The following is a 15,394-nucleotide window of genomic DNA, read 5'->3' as shown; positions in this document are numbered from 1 at the left end:
TGAGTTCACCTGACTCGTGCTTATTGGCGGACGGGGGCGTGGTCTTGCGTGTCGTGGTTGTGCTTCTTATTTTAATGCGATACAGAATACAGTGGAATACTAATGCTTCGGCATACGAATGCCCTTCCTTATGAATTTTCGCCTAAATTTTGCAAGAAATTTGCACTAGCATATGCAGCATTTTTGGCATACGAATGAAACGAAGTGAACGCCGGCTAAGTTGCGCGTATGTCCGGGAGCCGCTCAAAACTTGTTTGCGTCAGTGGAAAGCCGAGCGATGTTTTCTGATTGTACAAATTGTTTTCCAGTCAGTGAAAGCTGTTTGGAAAGAGTCAACCAACGTTTTCTTCAGCGTTTGTTCAAAAGCTAGGTGATTTTTCTGGTGTTTTTCTGTGGACAGATTGGTGATGTGGGCGGTCTGTTCTATTTTCAGCCCAAGCTTGGTGGTACGACTTCCTGTGAGGAGCCTTGACATGGAATTCTCGGCTTGGGTCAGTACCGCTTACATACGCTTCGTATTGGTCATGTTGGTCGTTTCGCGATACACATTTTCACACAAGAACTTTCCTCCAGAACCATCGTTTCATAAGCTGAGGTTCCACTGTACAGTATTTCGTTATGCTATTGTTTAATATCCCTTGTCCAGCAAACTCCACGATAGCACTGACCATCCCATGTTTAGTGCAGCTGTATAGATCATCAGCTTTATGTTTATGCTGGACATTTCACTGAGGTCCTGATAATATTTGCCAGATCTTCGAGCATGAGCAGGACATGGAGAACACACACAGGCTGAGGTTGAGGTTATCCAGGATCAGGCTCGGAAAATTCGTTCCTAGGGCTGAGTGATGAGGAAAAAAAAGGATCTGTTATGGATAGTGGGAAGATGATACAATTATTATACCCCAAAAATGATTCTCAAAGCCTTTTTTTTGGGGTATAGGAAACTTAAAATCATGATATTTCTATGATATTTATGATATTTTATTTCATGCCCCCCCCCCATTTTTTTGGATTTAAAAAATACAATTTTTATTCACAAAAAATGACTGATACAATTTGAATGATTAAATTGAATGTTGATGATTTTATAATTATTTAACACTTTTTTTCTATCAGAATATTACCATAGATTACAGTATATGAGAAAAGAATTGATCACAATATAAATATTACATCATCATATAACAGACCTGTATGACACTGCAGTGATGAAGAAAGACAGAGGAAGACTAGTTTACATGATTATTATTATTATTATTATTATTATTAATAATATTAATATTAATATTAATATTAATATTAATATTAATATTAATATTTTAATCATATGTTGATACTTTCATCACTATGCTGGTTTAGAATGATCTGATCTGTCTCTGAGAGCTGCTGCGGTGATTACTCTATATTTCACATGTGGAGTGTCACATGTCAGGGATTAGTTCTACAGTCTGATCCTGAGCTCGGGTTACTGTCTGACTGTGTGGAGCTTCACACATTCTCTCTCTCTCTCTCTCTCTCTCTCTCTCTCTCTCTCCATCCATCCATCCATCCATCCATCCATATCTCTCTATGTCTGTCTCTCTGTCTCTCTCTCTCTCTACACCCCCCTTTCTACATCTCTCTCTCTCTCTCTCTCTCCATCTGTCTCTCTCTCTCCATCCGTCTCTCTTTCTCTTTCTCTCCAGCCCCCCCTCTATTCCTCTCTTTTCCTCCCTCTCTCTCTCTCTCTCTCTCTCTCTCTCTCTCTCTCTCTCTCTCTCTCCATTCTCTCAGTCTCTATATCTCTCTTCCCCCCCTTTCTTTCTTTCTTTCTTTCTTTCTTTCTTTCTTTCTTTCTTTCTTTCTTTCTTTCTTTCTTTCTTTCTCCATCTCTCTCTCTCTCTCTTTTTCCACCCTTCTCTCTTTCTTTCTTTTTGTTTGTTTGTCTGTATGTATGTTTCTTTATCTCTCTCCGTCCCTCTGTCTCTCTCTCTCTCCACCCCCCAACTTTCTCTCTCTGTCTATCTTTCTTTCCATCCCACCCCTCTCTGTCTCTCTCTGTCTCTGTCTCTCTCTCTCTCTCTCTCTCTCTCTCTCTGTCTCTGTCTCCATTTTTGATACAATGCCACTATCAAACCTGTGACACGATACCCGATACCAACATTACTATGACATCCTCGTAGTAACCATGGCAACACTCAGTCACCAAGGTACGCAGATGTCCAGAGGTGTGACAGCAGCATGCTTTAAGACGAGTTTCTATCATTTCCATCGTAAGTGTCGTGTCCTGCAAAGTAAAAAAATCTTCATGATATAAAATCCAGTATGTTCGTAGATATTAATGGAAATTGCGTGGTAACTGAACCACGATGCAGAGTCTCGGTCCCGGGCGTCTCTGCAGGTTCCGACTCGGGATCCGTACGTCACGTGTGTGTGGGGTTCAGAAATCAAAGCGCTGACCGGCTCTGGGGTGGCCAGGCTCACTGTAATGTCCTTTCTTCAGGAGCAAACACACACGGTGTGTCAACAAGTCAGCTGTTTTCAGGAAAGAATGCCCCCCACTCACACACACACACACACGCATGTCACCTTTAGTGAGAATTAAATGTCAGCTCTTAATTATTCATCCGGAGTGTCAGACAATTCCCCAGAGAGACCGGAAAGTAAGAGGTTAGGAATAATGCATGAGGGAGCTCGTGACTTTCACCTTGTTTGCTTGTGCCTTTTTTTTTTTTTATATTCCCGGACGCTGTTCTCTGACCCACAGCTCCACCAGAAGACCTTTAATGTCACTTAGTCCAGCATGGGCTGTGACAAAGCCAAATCTTCCCCACATACACACACACACACACACACACACACAGAATTATCCTCTGCTTGGAGCTGAACATGAAATAAGCTTCAGGCATAATGGGCCGTATTTAGAGCAAAAAGGTGAGGATTGAATAACCAAATCTCTCACATCAATATTCAGAACCACAAAAATGTAATCACAGACCCGAAGGAGGAGGAGGAGGAGGAGGAGGAGAGACGTCTTATAATCCGAGATGTTGCTGCTCCCAAGGAGGGAATATTTTTTTTATGGCTGAAATTAAAAATTCATTTAAAGCGAGCTGTAAGTGTAGCAGACGAGCGCTCGCTCAGCACTCCTCAAACCGTAGGCACAGGACGAGAGAGAGGGAGCATCACATGCACAAAAACATCACCATTATTACCATTATAAAAAAAAAATCACCATCGTGACCTCGAGTCAGTGTTTTGTTGCTTCATTAACGATGGCACTCAATAAAAAAAAAAAATTATTAAAAATTAAAAAGTTAATACGACGTGCTGGAGTTTTTATATTTTTATATTTTTTTTTATATATTTTTATATTTTATACATATTATATATTTTTATATATTTTGTATATAGTTTTTAAATCAATTTGACATCAATTCTACACTACTTTCCTTTTCTTTTCCCCTTTTCAGTCTGTATTTTTTTATCCCCAACTCTATTTTTCCAAGTCTAAAGGCAGGTGCTCATGTTTAAAGGTGGTGCTGTAGATCAGGGTTTTTCCAGACTTTTTTGTACCTGGGGGGAGGGAGGCCGGGGTGTTTGACAGGGGGAGCTCTCTAGTGTCAAGCAGATGTTTCTCAAATAAATCTTATTCTGATATAACTCTATTTAAGACATTACCAATTTAAGACGTACCAAATGATCCACGGCCCGGTGATTGGGGACCCCTGCTTTAGATGATACTGAAAACCTTCGTCTCTGATTCTTAGACTAAATACAGACAAGCGATTTACAATTACGCACAATTTCACTGTATGGAAGCCGACTCTAATGAATATTACAGTAATGAATGTTCAGACTCCGAGCCCGAACGCGGTCCAGTGTGAGGTATCTGTGTCGTAGCGTCTCAGCCCCGCGGCAGCAAAGCAGATTCAAGACGGTGGGAAAGTGTGTGCGAGTTCAGCCGAGATGCCAGAACGCGTTACTGTTCCGCTAAACTGCAGAATTACTCGGTGAAACCGTACACAGAGAGGATTACGGCGAGAATACTGCAACAATCCGGTAGAGACGTGAGTGTGGAGAATCCATCGGATGGAGTGGAAATCCCTGAAGACGCTCCTTATTATAGAGCATAAAAGACATTTGTGGTGTGATGAAGAGCGTTTAGAGTTAACAACACAAAATGGCACTGATTCCCCAAGAGCTTTCTCTCTCTAGCAGTTTAAAGGAATAAATCTGAGCTCTGAACAGGAACAGAACTCTGCTTTTTACCTCTCCAGGCTTATTGACCTGATACAAGTAGATTTCTGTCCATTAAAGCTAATGAAACGACAGGGGCAGAAGTGAGAGCCGCGCTGTTTATGGGCTTTTTGCATTGTCAGGTGTTCTGCAGAACAACAGCTTCCTCACCGGACAGTGTGAGAGATTCGGACCAGAAGGTCAGTGAAGGTAGGGACGCTACAGAGGTTCCAGGGAACAGATGCTCTTGTGGCTGAAAAACAGACAACACTTTCTCATCTTCTCTGCAGGACTTTTAAACGTAGCATCAACACGAATTACTGCCATTTATACTGATCACAGAATTCTCTAATCTGATTGGTGTTGAGTCGTTTCCTGAACAAGACGGAGTTTCCTAGTTCCTGCGACTCACAGGGACTTGTACAGCAGATGCTTCACATCATTTCCTTTAAGTCTTACAGTGAACAGGTTTTAAAACCAAGTGTCGTTATTGAGCAACCAAAACATCTACATGTTGCTCTGCTGAATCTTTAATTAAGGAGATGCTTATCAAATATTTATTACAGAAGACTTTGGCATCTTTGTAGCTGCTGTAATGCAAGTGATGGACCTCTGAGGACCTTCTGCAACATGACATGTAACTTTAAATGGATAAAAAACCCACAAGGTATTGTTTTGTAATAAATTAGGAAATTAATTGATTATGATTGTGTATAAGAGGAATCAGACTCGATCCAGAGTGTGGTGTTGAAGCGCTAAGTCTCTGGAACGAGGCTCTCGGTCTGTTTTGGAAGTGCGTGTGCTGTAGAAAAACCCACCCCACACCCCAAACACACTGTGTGAAAGCTTTTACACACACCGACACCCAAGAAAACCTTAAGCGTGAACTATAGAACTCTATAATCCTCATCTCTACGTGACGGTGGGAGTGTACAATAAGCTCGGGAAGTCTGATTACAGTATTGGATGTAAGTAGCGTATATCTGACCGATCGCGCGTCTTTTTCCCATCAAAGCCACAGGAGGTCAGTTAAAGAAGACGACAGTTCGATGGCATGATACACACAAGCTCATACGTCTAGTCTACAAAGCATTTGTTGTGCCAAGGACACACACACAAATATAACACATGGCTGATATTAATACTGTCCAGTGTAAGTAAGCTGCAAGTGAGTGGAAATCTTACTGACTGCTCCAACCTGCTGAAACTGGAGACTCCTTCCGTACCTGAAAACTTCACCAGTGATTATATGATTCAGGCTTGGACATGAAATCCTCTTGTCCCGTGTGTCCAGACCACTGATTTGTCTGTTCCGTTGTGTATGAGTGTGTGTGTTGTGCTCTGGTCTGTCTGTTTATGAGTGTGTGTTTTGTGCTGTTGTCTGTGTGTGTGTGTGTGTGTGTGTGTTTTCTATTTGCTTCAAAGCACCATTGTGGCATCTGGCAGGGTGAAGGACAGCAACTCCTGTGTGATTTTACATCAATATTTCAGAAACCTGTAATGGGTTCATGGCTGCTCTGAGGTCAGTACTTAAAAAGAAGAAGCATATCTCTCTCTCTCTTTCTCTCTCTCTCTCTCTCTCTCTCTCTCTCTCTCTCCCTTCCAAAGCAATCACAGTGAAGACTCTGCTAGCCGATTCTATTCAGGTGCAGTCTGGCCAGCAGCGCTGCATTGGTGGAGCTGGTGCATGATGGGATTGGCTTCAGTGTGATCTGTAATTTAAAACCCTCCTTTTGCTCCCACTGCTCCCTCTCCATGTGCCACCTGCAGTTCTCTGAAGCAGACAGGAACTCACATTGTTTTGCCAAGTTCTCATCCTGTGAAGAGAGCAGTTAAGCACCGCAGGATTACAGCAACAAGCCTGTCATTTTAATTAAAAAGTCTCATTCGATTCGTGGACCAGGAGGAGACTCCGTGATTATTGTGTTCTCTCTAGGTTCTAAGACGGACTTTTTGCAGCGTTTGCTTGCTTTAGTTATACATGCAAGGCAGTAGAGTATGAAGCTATAATTTTGCAGCTCCACTATTGTCAGAAAATGAATCAACACTTTAAAGAAGGTGGGTTTACTCGAGTGGTGCTTAAAGCTCAAAGGGATCTTCATACGGAGAACCTGGTTTTTGGTTTTGTAAACAAACATCAGTGTTTTAAATGTGATGTGAGCAGCTAGAGGAAGCTAGAGGAAGGAACGCAGTCATGATGTTAAAGACAAGACAAGCAACTCCCTTCTGTATCAGGAACAGCACCAGAACCTGAAAGTTCAATCCTTCCAATCAGTAGTCCAACACCTTAAACACTAAGCTACCAGATCCCCCACAAGGCTGACCTTGCTCTCTGACTCCATGGCTCATGGCTGACCTGCACTCTCACCCCAACTTCCAAAAAGGAAGGAAAATCCGAGCACATATATCTGTACATCCTTACCTCCCTGAAACCCACCTCTCAATCTGTCTTCTAGTTTTCAGCTTTAATTACTAAAATAATACGAAGCTTTCATGCTTCTATCACAGGCTTTTTACTATATACACAAGTGGAATGTTGCTTTGAAGCTGTTTGCTAATATAATCTTAAACTCAACCCTTACTGAGTACTTGATCAATGAGTACTGATTTTTACACGTGTATGCAGTGGACTGTCTGTACGAATGAAAGTGATAGGCTGGTCATTTCCTATTCCAGAGTTATCGATGAATTAAAAGAGGCTTGATCAAGTTGCCTGAGAGATTGATTTTGGAGCGAGTCCACCAGAATAATAATGTTATAATGCTGTAACAGTAGGTTTACCTCTCCGTCTGTGAGGTTTACTGTTTATGCACTTGTCTCTGGGATACATTGCATAAAGTAACAACAACAAAGTAACTTCAAAGCGTAAAAACAAAACAGCAGAGAAGAACACGCACCAAGGGAGCTCCGAAGGCAGGGAGCCACTGAGCTAATAAACAGCTCAAAGAGCCTCAGATGAAATGGCGAGTGATAACAAAAGGAACATAAAACTCGGCAAGGTGGGATGAGTAAAACACAAACACAACATGGCATTAGTATTCAGGGGAAGTGGAGCATGACTGCATGCTACTGCGTGTTACTGCATCATTTATCCAAATTCAGCTCCAGCTCCAGTCTTATGTCAGCATCCTGCTTCACCGAGGTCAAAAAACGGAACAAAATGTCTTCAGAATGGTGGAGGACTTCATAGAGAACATGGCTGAATGATGCTGTCCTCTAGTTATCTCAGGTCCAGTTTGGTGTAGACTCATGTTCCAGTGCAACGTGTTCCAGTACGCCAATGTTCCCAACTGGAGAGCATGGATCCATCATCTCCTGGCTGTAGAAGTCTGTGGTGTTGTTGGGATTTAACCTGATGATTTGGGATTGATGGGATCAGTGGGAGTCAGCAGTCACAAAAGGGAGAAGCTCCAGTTCAACACCTTTTAAGAAGTTCTGAAGTTGTAAACCACAAGACATGCAGGGTATGGATTTGGTGAAGGGGATATTTTAGCATGTGCAGCTTTAGGGGTTAAATGCATTCTCTAGCAAGATACTGTACCAATCTTCAAGACTTCCTCCAGGTGCTGATCCATGAATCAACCAGATACTCCAGAGTCAGCTTGATCTAATACAGTTTAATGTGGAGTTTTGGTGTAGAATGGACTGGTCAGAACTCCACACCTTGGACAAAACTGACCTCCTCAGTATTTCCTCAGTCTTTGTCAGGTGTTATCCCGGTCCTTCCACCTCCAAGACTGGGGCAACTACAGTATAGAGCTTATCTGATGAGGATACGGTACGTACGGTGCTCCTCTGATGCAGCGCGGATTAAAGGTGATGAATTCATCCAAAGATGGGAAGTTATCCCTGCAGTGTGAAATCATTCCTGTGGAAACAGAGCTCACATCCTGCAGGTGATTTATTCCTCATATTCAGCCTCGGGAGCTGCTCACTATAGTCGCTGTGTTCCTCTGAGTGATCAAAAAGGGCTTTAAAGGAGGCTGTAAACTGTACGACAGGACCGTCCTGCCTCACTCAGCCCACTTCCAACATAAAATCACAGGATCAAGAAGATTTACTGAGCATCGCTGAGAAATAGAGCTGAATGAAAGAAGACCTCGCAATCGCAAGGTTTACAGACAGAGCGCTCACAGGCAGCCCGGAATAGCCCCTCTGGTCTTCTAGACGATTCCGAAGGGAAAGCGTACAATGATTGTGTAGATACTCGACCGAATCGGTTACAGAATATAAATATACACACTGTAAACATATGCCATGTATTTTGGACACACATGCTATGCTTGGTTCTCATCAGTGATCACAGAGTTAGGGGAACACATCTGCTCCTGGATCTATTTGTGCCAAACACCACCCCAACCTCTTCACGCCGAGAAGCACACAAGTGCTGGCGTGACTTGTTAGCTGTGTGCAGTGAGGAGGATCGATTTGTTCTGTCAGAGTACGCCTGGGTATGTGTTACACACGACGAACGAGAGAGCGAGAGAGAGAGCTTGAGAGAGAGAGAGAGAGAACAAGAGAGAGAGGCTGCAGTAAGATTCAGAAAATGTCATCTACGTCTAGTATTCTTGCTTTATGGTAAAGATCTTATCTTTAAAGAATTAAACCAGATGTATTTTGTTTCCCTAAACTCAATAATAATTCTAAGACATGAGGCAGACTAACACCTTGGATGAAAGTGACATCACCTTCCACCACCTTCCACACCTTCTAGCGAGATGTTCGTCCTCATCTGGACCAGAACGTTTCTGCTAAAACTTTTTTTTGCAGATTCTGCCCCTCTTTTGCCCAGTGTTCAGGAGATTTATCCACGGTTTGTCCAGTGAAAGCACCCAGAGACAGTCAGCTACAGCGGACCTTACAGTACAGAGAGTGTGTGTGTTAATGAGAGTGTAGAGAAGCTCCACTGTGTGCTAATGAGAGGCAGATAGAGAGGCGCTTCACTTACACACCTTTTCATTATTCCTGCTGCAGGAAGTCGGGACAAATCAATCAGTGACCTGAATACTGGCTTTTAGATGTGTGTGTGTCTAAGAGAGAGAGAGAGAGAGAGAGAGAGAGAATCCATTTCTCTGTAATAGATTCCTGTTAACAAGTAGGTCTGATTACACACAGTGCTTTTAAATGATGGAAGTTTATGGAATTAGTCCTGATGGGAGTAATATCATTTATTCACCGACGGAAGAAGATGAGAGTCTCTGGTTTTGGAGACCTTCCATGTTGGTGGGTCTTGCTGTGAACCAACACGTCACTAGATACTGTGTTCCATTTCAGAGAACATTCCTCTCTCTCTCTCTCTCTCTCTCTCTCTCTCTTACTGATCCAGGGCATTCGGATCGATACAACTAGCACCATTTACTTTAATGATCAATATGACCATCACTGATAGAAAGCTAAACTGCTCAGGGATCCTCCTGATGGCTGCTTTGATTAAGTGAACTGATGCATGGGTCAGGAAAAAAAACATACAAACCATATATTAATTTTTTTTTCTCTGAAACTCTTTATTATTCCACCTGCCAATGCTTGCATGTGAGAAATACTACACTAGAGAGAAATATCGAGCTCGGATATTGAACGAAGCGGAAAAGCTTTACCGAATGTCAGGGCTGTATTTTAGGCTGTAGATCTGCAGCGAGAAAAAAATAACAGCTTCATCCTCATCGTGGCGGATATGTAGACGGGAACTAATCCCGGATGAGACGCCAGTTCAGGGGGTGCTTCAGGGACGGCGTTTGGTGGACACCTTTATCCAGATCGACATATATTTTTTTCCATTATACAACTGAGCAGTTGAGCTTTGCAGTGGTGGGAATTAAACTCATGAGCACTCCAATCAGTAGTCCAACGTCTTAACTAAGAGTTACCACTTCCTCTACTTAAGTACTCTTTACTTGACCACTGTGAAATTCCTTCTTCACATATCCCATCTTTGGATGGTTGGGGTCAGAGTGCAGGGTCAGCTATGATACAACAGTGGCAGCTTGGCAATGCTGGGGCTTGAACCCTGATATTCCAATCAGCAACCCAGAGCCTTAACCCCTTGAGCTACCACCACTCTAGGCTGCTTCTTTAATTTAGAGTATCCAGTCCACCTGCTGACACGTTTTTGGTTGAACCAAGAGTATTCCCACATGGACAAGAGGAGAACCTGGACAGAAACTGCAAAGAAAGCAACCTGAGCACAGTTGTACAGCTGAGATAAAGTCTGGAAGTCAGCGTCCTTGGAGCAGTGGGGGTTAAGGGCCTTGCTCAGGGGACAACAGCGCCACATTGGCAGTGCTGGGGCTTGAACCCTGATCCACAAACCTATCCAATGGATGTTCTTGCTTTTCTCCTGAAAGCAGATTTAGTATTCAGCACCTTCAAAGGTTAACCTGGTACCTGAGTTAACTCAGGCCTTTCTTCTGACCCTGTGGGTATTCCTGACTTTCACGGATCAGGCGTTGGAGCTGCAACACCAGGCTGAGACAAACGTTACTGCAGAGCTTCATACAGTTCCTATTGCTCTCCTGCTCTTCTCCTATCAGCAGTCTTTTATTGCTCCTGTGCAGCTGCCAGCTGGGAACAATCGAGGTGGAAAGTGACACTAATTTCCTTCCAGCTGTGAGGGTTTGTTCATGGTTTTGCTTCAGGCCATGTGCACTTGTTGATGCTCTGATCTCTGATCCCGTGTGCTTACTGTGTGAGAGAGGAAATACGATGGAGATAACAGGAACCAGTACTGTCATGAACATCATGTGTCCAAACACCAGCCATGTTTTATATACTTTTCCTTTACCTTGTTGTGGTCAGGTCCAGATCTGGTTCTCTCACCATTTTTAGTTGAGTAAAGCATGCCAATTTTAAAAAGTACAATAATTGAAACTTAATGTAGCGTATAACGAAACAAAAGCTGTGCATAAAAAAGTAACTGAATTAAACACGGCTAATTAAAGGTTAGTGTTCTGTCCAGTGTGCATTGCTGTACAGAAAAAAAGTTCAGCAATGAGAAAAGGAAGTTGCCTTTTTCTTCCTTAATCTGTATCTTTGCACTGGAAATCTATTCAAGGGAGAGAGACAGAGTGAGTGAGAGAGAGAGAGAGAGAGAGAGTGTGAGAGAGTGAGAGAGAGAGACAGAGAGAGAGAGTTAGAGAGAGAGAGAGAGAGACAGACAGAGACAGAGAGAAAAAGAGAGAGATAGTTAGAGAGAGAGAGAGAGAGAGAGAGAGACAGACAGAGACAGAGAGAGACAGAGAGAAAAAGAGAGAGAGAGCTTTACCAGAAGAGGTTTTAAAGCCCTGGATTGCTGATTGGAGATGAAGAAGACGTTACTTTTCCAGAGTAGGGAGATCTATCCACCTATTCTAACAACCTCAGCCACTTGACCCGCACTATCAACCTGACTAGAACCTGAACGCATCATTAATCCCATTATTTCATTTCTAATCTCTCTAATCTGCTCGGTTTTTACCCACGGCTACAGCTCACCGATCTCAAATAATGTGAAATGAAAACGGCGATCTCCGAGCTGTTTCTGATTAATGAGCCGTCTGTCTATCAAACTTCCTGCAGGTCGTTAGCTGACCGACCGGCCGCCTTTTTTATTGATTTGCGTTCTGTTTAAACAGGAGACAGATTAGCAACATCACAGCAGCCGCAGCAGGAGGAGGCGACGGAGCGACTCCATTATTTTCTTTTTAATAAAATGTGAAATGAAACACGTGAGCGTACGTGAATACAGTAAGCAGCAGCACATACTGAACATGTCAGGTGTAGAAACAGGACAAGAGGTGTGTTTATTATCGTGTAATAATAACAGCAGGAAATACAGGGTGCTGGATTACAGAGAGAACAAACTCTGTGTCTTTAACATTCAGGAGAGACAGCAGAGGACGAGATGGAGAAACCCCGAGGGAGCTCGAGCGGAGTGGAGTGCACTTAACTGCTGCAGAAATAATAATTATCTCACTATGAAACACTTATTTATTCAGCGTGACAGGAGGATTCTCTCCGTTTCACGCCGGTGTGTGTAAATACAGTAAGATGTGTCTTTACCGTGTCTCTGCAGACGATACAGGAAATCACACACTCAGCACTACAGAAGGAGAACTGCTCACTTTACTCTTCAGACCTCAGGAGCTACTCTTTCACACCTGTGCTAAATTCCCACTCGTGGGAAAATTGGCAGAGTATTAAGGTTCACTGATTCTGATATGTTTTCATGCTGAGGTACATGATTTTATCCCAGAGCTTTATATTTATATTGCCCGGTTTGAATAGGAACAACATGGCACATCGCATGAGTTGATTTTAATAAGAATGTAGTGACAGAGTGGACAGTCTGATGGATACAGCACACGTAATTGGAAACACTTCAGGAGTTTCTGAGTTGTCGACTTCTGATCGGATTCTGCAGGATTTCTGGGAGATGTCTGATGCACAGCGAAGCCTTCCTGATGCTCTACTTCCTTCATGGATAACGGAAGCTGTCCAGAAAATCCAGGTTCTAGGTGTTCTGGTTGAGGGCCCAAATGGCCTGCGAGAAGAAGCTACTCCTCGTTCTCTCTCTGTTTGCCTTCAACTAGCGGAAATGTTTCCCTGACCGCAACAGAGAGAAGAGTCCATTGTTGGGGTCCTTCATTATCTTCCTGGCCTTGGTCCAGCACTACTTGCTGTATATAGTCTCCAGGTTAGGAAGCTCGGTGCGGATGGTACGCTCAGCTGATGGCACCACCCTCTGGAGAGCTTGCCTGTCCTGCTTGGTGCTGTTTCCAAACCAGGCTGTGATGCTTCCCGTCAGGATGCTTTCAATGGTGCAGGTGTAGAATTTAGAATCTTTAGCACCTTGGAGGGCAGTTTAAAGGTCGGAGCAGTTGTGACCGGCGCCATCTTGAATTCTCGAATGTTTATATCGGTGACAGGGAGCGCTCATGAGGATCAGCTAAACGCTGGATTTTCCAAATAATTGCGAGGCCACTAAACATGACACTGAACTGTGATTGGTTGCTTTACATGCCAATCAGACGTCCTCCTCACCAAATAAAAGCTGCTGTGGAGTCCAGACCTTCTACATTCAATCTGAAGCTCTGCTTATGCGAGACTAATAAGAATGGAGAGAATTAGCGAGCTACATGTTTGTTTGTTTTTAGAGTTTAGAGTTACACAGCGTAGCCTAATCGTTGATTGTTGCTAGCGCTAACTCCTCAGATTTCTTGTTTAAGATGTTTCTCCACTTGTGTTGTCAGGAGAAGCTGTAGTTCCTCCTCTTGCCATTGTCACGCAGCTCAGTTTGCAGTCTTCTTCGCTTTGATCCTCATTATTCATCGTGAAACACATCCAGATCGCTGACAGCGTATGCTAGGTGTTTATCACGTAGTGGATGTTGGTATTAGATTGTTGTTTTATGAGAAGGAGTAAAAGACCGACATGTGATAACTTCTCAGTGTTTATAAAACAGTAGGTGAATGACCGGAATGACCTTCTGCTTTATGGAGCTAGGGCACACTGCGCTATCCCACAGTGCAAGAGGACTGGAGCGGAAAAGAATCAGAATCAGAAATGGTGGGCTGCGTTGTGTCATCTTAATGCTTTATGTATAAAACATTGTTGATTTTGGTTAGACCATAGCTACCTAACAAGACCTGACTAGCTTGTTAACTTGTTAAAGGTTTAAACACTAAAAAAATACATTTTTGAAAAAAATTTGTAATTATTATGATGTCCTAGGTCACATGACAATGCGAGAGAGAGACATACTGAATCAGCAGCCGAGCAATAACTACTGAATCCAATGTAGACGATTTTTCTCTTGTTTCTTCACCAAAATCTCTCTCTCTCTCTCTCTCGCTCTCTCTCTCTTTTATTTCCTATCGTGTATAGAGATGCTGTGGGCGGACTGTAAAGTGCTGGAGGCGGTGAGAGGGAGACGGGGGTCACGTCGGGGGTCTCGGCCGAAGCTTTCCTGCTCCTTCTGGTTTGTTCTGCTGTTTGGAGCTGGAGGTTTGGTCCTCTTCATCCACCTACAGGATCTATCAGATATGGTGCTTCAGCAGGGACCAGGTCAGTTACTCTGTTAATGCACACACACACACACACACACACACACACAGAATACAAGCACCACAGATCAGAGAAAACTGAAATAAATAAACCCACAGAAACACACTTCAGTTGTTCCACATCAATCCACACATCCTTCCATCACGTGGATCCTGATACTAAACCACACATCCTTCCATCACGTGGATCCTGATACTAAACCACGCCCCCATCTGCTAGAGTGTCTGTTTTTTCCTTTTCATATTTAGATATAATGATGATGACAGTCCTGTCTGAAGCGCACCTGAAGCAGTACAGTACTGAAACACAGCACAAAGAAACTCTACTGTAGAAAAATGCATGCTGGGAAACTGGATCTCTCTCTCTCTCTCTCTCTCTCTCTTACTCTTTCTCTCTCTCTCTCTCTCTCTTACTCTTTCTCTCTCTCTCTCTCTCTCTCTCCCCTCATTCTCTCTTATCGAGTAAATCTAATCCGTCACCCGATCCTGTTTCTGCTCTTCCTTCCTCTCTGTTGCTGCCACTCATCCTCCTCGCTCTCGTTATCTCTGGTTTTCTTTTCTCCGTGTCTCTCCGAGGCGTCGGCGAGATCGGACCTGCCATCGACTCTCCAGCGTTAATCCATAAACACTGCTCTGCTCTGTTTATTCCTGAGCTCGTGCTGTAAATTGGATGAAATGGAGAGTCTTTGTGAAGTAAAAGCTGTAATTACAGTGCAGACAGACAGGATAAAGACAGAGAGACTCCTCCATTATGTACATTTTATATCTCACGTCTCTGATACTCGATTCAGCCGGCGATCTTTCCACAGTCCTACTATTCACCGTGCTTCTAGATCTTTCTGCAGAACTTCCTCATCATACTGCCTCATACCTACGCATGCTAGCTAAGAGTTTATGTCAGCAGCAAGTCTTTATTTTATCTATAATTTTGTCAAGGTACTGTTTATTCTCTTACGAATCAGTTAGTGAAGTTCTTGTGCAGCGAAGCCAGACGTTTGGCAGCAATAATATGGCGACTGCAACAGAAACAGCCTGCAGACACAAAATAGAGAAAAAGCAGCTATTCAGAGTGTGGAAACTGTGATGGAGAACTTGATGGACACCTTGATGGACACCTGCCAGATCCGGAAGAG

At 43.3% G+C, this 15,394-nt stretch overlaps 1 protein-coding gene across 3 annotated transcripts in view; it reads left to right on the top strand.

Moving 5' to 3' along the window:
• The window catches only part of LOC131351883 (carbohydrate sulfotransferase 8-like), a 95,029-nt gene that overhangs the window by 13,799 nt on the left and 65,836 nt on the right, over positions 1-15,394 (top strand). Inside the window, exons 2-3 of one of the 3 annotated variants that reach the window (XM_058387567.1) lie at positions 5,647-5,743; positions 14,083-14,262. In XM_058387567.1, coding sequence (XP_058243550.1) covers positions 14,085-14,262 — 178 coding nt within the window. In that variant the 5' untranslated portion in view covers positions 5,647-5,743; positions 14,083-14,084. Of the gene's footprint in view, positions 1-5,646; positions 5,744-13,470; positions 13,765-14,082; positions 14,263-15,394 lie in introns of those variants that run through there. The other 2 variants (XM_058387565.1, XM_058387566.1) reach the window with 2 other exon arrangements.

The sequence above is a fragment of the Hemibagrus wyckioides genome, linkage group LG04 (assembly GCF_019097595.1).
Source record: "Hemibagrus wyckioides isolate EC202008001 linkage group LG04, SWU_Hwy_1.0, whole genome shotgun sequence".
In the NCBI taxonomy this organism is placed as follows: domain Eukaryota; kingdom Metazoa; phylum Chordata; class Actinopteri; order Siluriformes; family Bagridae; genus Hemibagrus; species Hemibagrus wyckioides.
This window is presented reverse-complemented; position numbering and strand designations above follow the sequence as displayed.